General features: G+C 34.2%; 1 protein-coding gene across 1 annotated transcript; it reads right to left on the bottom strand.

Annotated features, from left to right (window-relative positions):
- Positions 1 to 143: 143 nt before the first annotated feature.
- Positions 144 to 2,451, bottom strand: LOC114379928 (protein FAF-like, chloroplastic). Its single transcript, XM_028338761.1, has 2 exons — positions 2,336 to 2,451; positions 144 to 2,089 (listed from the first exon to the last, which is right to left on the bottom strand). The coding sequence occupies exon 2, from the start codon at positions 2,041 to 2,043 to the stop codon at positions 466 to 468; it is 1,578 nt and encodes a 525-aa protein (XP_028194562.1). The 5' UTR covers positions 2,044 to 2,089; positions 2,336 to 2,451; the 3' UTR covers positions 144 to 465.
- Between the last annotated feature and the right edge of the window lie 1,460 nt (positions 2,452 to 3,911).

Here is a 3,911-nt window from a genome sequence, read left to right as displayed (position 1 = left end):
GTGTTCCCAAAAAATAAGACCAATTAGGCACGACAGAACCGATTCCAAAACCCCATTGGCAAGGATTACAGAAGCAAGAAAGTTGAAAAGCCAAGAAACGATGATAATTTTAGGGCAGGACAAGACAATCGACCAAGTCAAAGTTGAAAAGCTAAAATTACGTTTGTGTATATATGTATTAGATTAGATTATTAGCCAATAGCAAATACAACAGATAAATAGTAGTAGTAATAGTATACAATACTGTTCAAGTCATTTTTCTGATCTTACAAATACAAGTTAAAGTATTTTCTTCTCTCCCTATCCTTTTCTCCCAGTCCCTTTTTCCTTTATTTGACTACACTAAACAGATCCCTGAAAGAGTTGAACCAGGTAGAGATAAAATGATGATGGAGTAATAAATAGTGTTTTGAGCAATGGATTTTGGATTAGTTGTTGTTGTTGTTGTTATTGTTTGTGACTGATTCAGGAGGTGGCAATGCAATAGGGTTCCCAGAACAGAAACGACCTTCTAGAATCCTTGCAACTCTTCAAATTGTGAACCAAGTAATCACCATTCTTCCCTCTAAGAACCAGCAACTGCTGTTGCTCCCTTGAGACCACCTTGTTCATGTCCCCGGACACAACAACCTTGCTCTTCAGTTTCTCTTGGTCAAGTTGGTTAAGGTTAACACTAGTACCTTTTGATGATGCAGACTTGGTCCTCCAATAGTATTCATAAGCATTGAAATTGAAAGAAGCAGCTGGTGCTGATGGAATCAACCTTGCCACCCTTGGCCTTGGAGGCAGTGATTGTGCTGCCACATTAACATCATCAAAATTGGTCATCTCATTGAACTTCTCCGACCACTTTGGATTCCTATTCACTACCCCAATTGGCTTATTCTTAATATTCATCATCAAAGCCAACTCATGAACACTACTTGTCACCCCACTAGGCAATAGCGGCGCTTTCTCTATCACACTCTCGTACCCCATCAGAACAGAATTGGGTTCAATAGAGGATACCTGTGGCTTCGTGCCAAGAAAGTATTCCTCTTCCTCTTCATCTTCACCCTCGTCATAATAATCCTCCTCTTCTCCAAACTCAAACCCTCCAAAGCACTCTTCTCCCAACTCCTCCACATGATCACCATTCTCTTCTTCTTCTTCTTCCTCCTCCTCCTCCTCCTCTTGGTGATTGGAGAAAGTGAGGACAAGGCGACCATCTTGGCGCTGAATGCTGAAATTGTTGTGAGAAGGAACAGAAACAGCTTGGAGAACCAACCTTCCATTGTCGCGGTGGGAACGCATGTGAGTTACTGAAGAACTTGCTTGGTGATGAGAGAGTGAAGGAAGTGGTGGAGGGAAAGCGCGTGGTGGTGAAGCCGAAGCCGAAGCCGAAGCCGAAGCCTTCTTTGTAGCCACCACTGAAGCATAATTGCATAACTCTTCTTCTTCTTCTTCGTTAACTTGTTCTTTGTCTTGTTCTTGCTCTGTTGCATCCCCTGTCTCAGAAGAAGAAGAGTGAGAAGATAACAACAGGGCATCAGAGCCAGTCTCGGAGCCGAGACTCTCAGTGCAGATTTCGAGGCTCTTGCCACTCAAACAACTCTTGGACCTTTTGACAAGAGGGTGAACATAAGGTGTAATAGGCATTGATTTGGAGATTTCATCTTTGCCCTTGAGAGATACGATTGAGCTCCACATATCAAAGGCTCCTGATTTCTCTTGCTCCTCCTTCTTGTTCCGTTGGATGGAGCTCCAAATCTCCAGCCTCTCTCTCTCAGCTTCATCTTCATTATCTTCTTCTTCTTTTTCTGAGTCAGCAATGGTTTTTGCATGCAAGTAGTTCTTTGAGGACATGTCTGCGGAGAGAGTTCTTCGCAGAGAAGAAGAAGAAGAAGAAGAAGGTGTGTTTGTGTTTGTGTTTGAGTTCAAAATGGTTATGATGCCCTGCTTCATGATCTCTTCCTCTATCCTCACAGAAGAAGAAGAAGAAGAAGAAGATAAAAGGCCTTTGTTTTGAACCTTGTTGTTGTCGGTCATAGGTGCTGATGACATAACTACCCAAAGGAGAAGGAAAGTGCTTACCAACACACTCAGCTAACTGCACAAAACAAGTGACAAATTGAAGAATTTAGAACAAAACAAAACGGCAAATATCAACAACGTTCACCACCCTCCAACAACGTACGTGAAGTGAGTTTCTCAAGTTTCAAAGTGGAGTCAGATATAGGTAACAGCCGTAGGATATATTCATAAAATAATAAACGGTCTAGAATTGTTACTAGGAGAGTAATTAAGAGTGAAAAATAAACAAGGGAAGAAGCAGATGAGAAGATTCATTTATTACCTGAAGTGAAGGAAGGCAACAGAGGTGTGTTCTCTAGGGAATGCAAGTTGCAGTTAGTTTGAGTGTTGAGAATTGGAATGGTTTGGTTTGTGTTTGATGAAGGGAATGAATGGAGGGAGGCTATTTGTAGGGGGCCAAAAGCTTTAGGAACCGTGTTCACTGGACCCTACCTAAGCACCAGGAAAACACCCCTTTTTTATTATGGACACAGCTTTGTCATGGATTCTTCAAAATGATAATGTGTCCTTTTATTATTTTAGATCAATTTTTATTCATGTTGTCAACATTTATCAATACCTTATGACTTAAAACATATGAGTAGCTTTATGGTTCAGAGGGCTATGTATTTAAAATCATATCGATTCAATTAATATGTCACATGAGTATTTCAATCGGTGTTAATAATGTTTTTTTTAACACATTTAATGTTTAATTAAAACAAATCAAAATAGAACTCTTTAAAAATATAAATGATCAAAGTATTTTTTTTAAAACTTAATGTATCAAAATGAAAAATATGAAAATATAAAAGTAATATTTAGTTTTTTTTAATATAATGTTTCAAGTTTTGGATATGTATCTTTCTAATATTGTATAAGTTCAAGAGACATACACTATAGTTTTATAGAGAATTTCCTTTCCTGTAATATTTTTATAATTAAGGAAGTGATAACTGATAATAAAAAAAAATTAAGGAAGTGATAAGAAGAGAACTGAAAAAAAATATAAAATAAAATAAATAACATAAGGATGTTCACATATTGAATTGAATTGATTTTAAGAAAAAAAATCCTATTCAATCTTTTTAATTCTGTTCTTTGACCATTCAATCAATTTGATTTTAAAATTCAATTTAATTTACTTCATTTCAATATGGATAATACAATTTTTTATTTATTTTTCCAAAGAGTCTAAATATATTAAAATAAAGACTAAATTGCAATAATATTTTCTTAGATTTTATGTAATTACACAAATATCTCCCATTTTTTTAGCCATTATATTGACCATCGGTATAAATGTAAGATTTGAGGAATTGTCGTCAATATATTGTTTTTAAACATATAAGTGAATGTTATTATAATATTTTTAAACTTAAAGGGAGGTTAGTGAAAGAAAAAAAAAGTAATATTATGTGTAATTTGATAATAAAAAAAGCTCTTTTATTGAATAAAAAAGAGTGTTGCTGTAATTTGATAAAGTACCAAAATTAATCTAACATCAAACATATATAAATTTCTCAATACATGATCACGTAACCAATTATTAAATAATCTTAAATACTATATATATAAATCTATGAAAATATTTAAGACCTTGTTGGGATTAAACTAAAAATAAAATAGTGTCAACAACAATTTTTTTTTATAAAAAAGAAGTATCAGTGACGATTTAAGAGCTAATTTAATTAAGAAAAATATTAATAAGTCTTTTTAATGCATTAATTAAGAAAATAAAAGTAAAAATATTTTTATTAGAATACATAAAATTATAATATTCATTATTTTTTTTACACTATCTTATGATTCTTATAATAATTTTTTTTTAATTTCTTAACTAGTGTTTCTTCTTTAAT

Source organism: Glycine soja, chromosome 12 (assembly GCF_004193775.1).
Source record: "Glycine soja cultivar W05 chromosome 12, ASM419377v2, whole genome shotgun sequence".
Taxonomy (NCBI): domain Eukaryota; kingdom Viridiplantae; phylum Streptophyta; class Magnoliopsida; order Fabales; family Fabaceae; genus Glycine; species Glycine soja.
The sequence above is the reverse complement of the archived record's forward strand: the minus strand, read 5'-3'. Positions and strand labels throughout refer to the sequence as shown.

Coding starts and splice junctions, on each gene's coding strand:
- LOC114379928 (XM_028338761.1), bottom strand. CDS start 2,043: ATGTCATCAGCACCTATGACCGACAACAACAAGGTTCAAAACAAAGGC.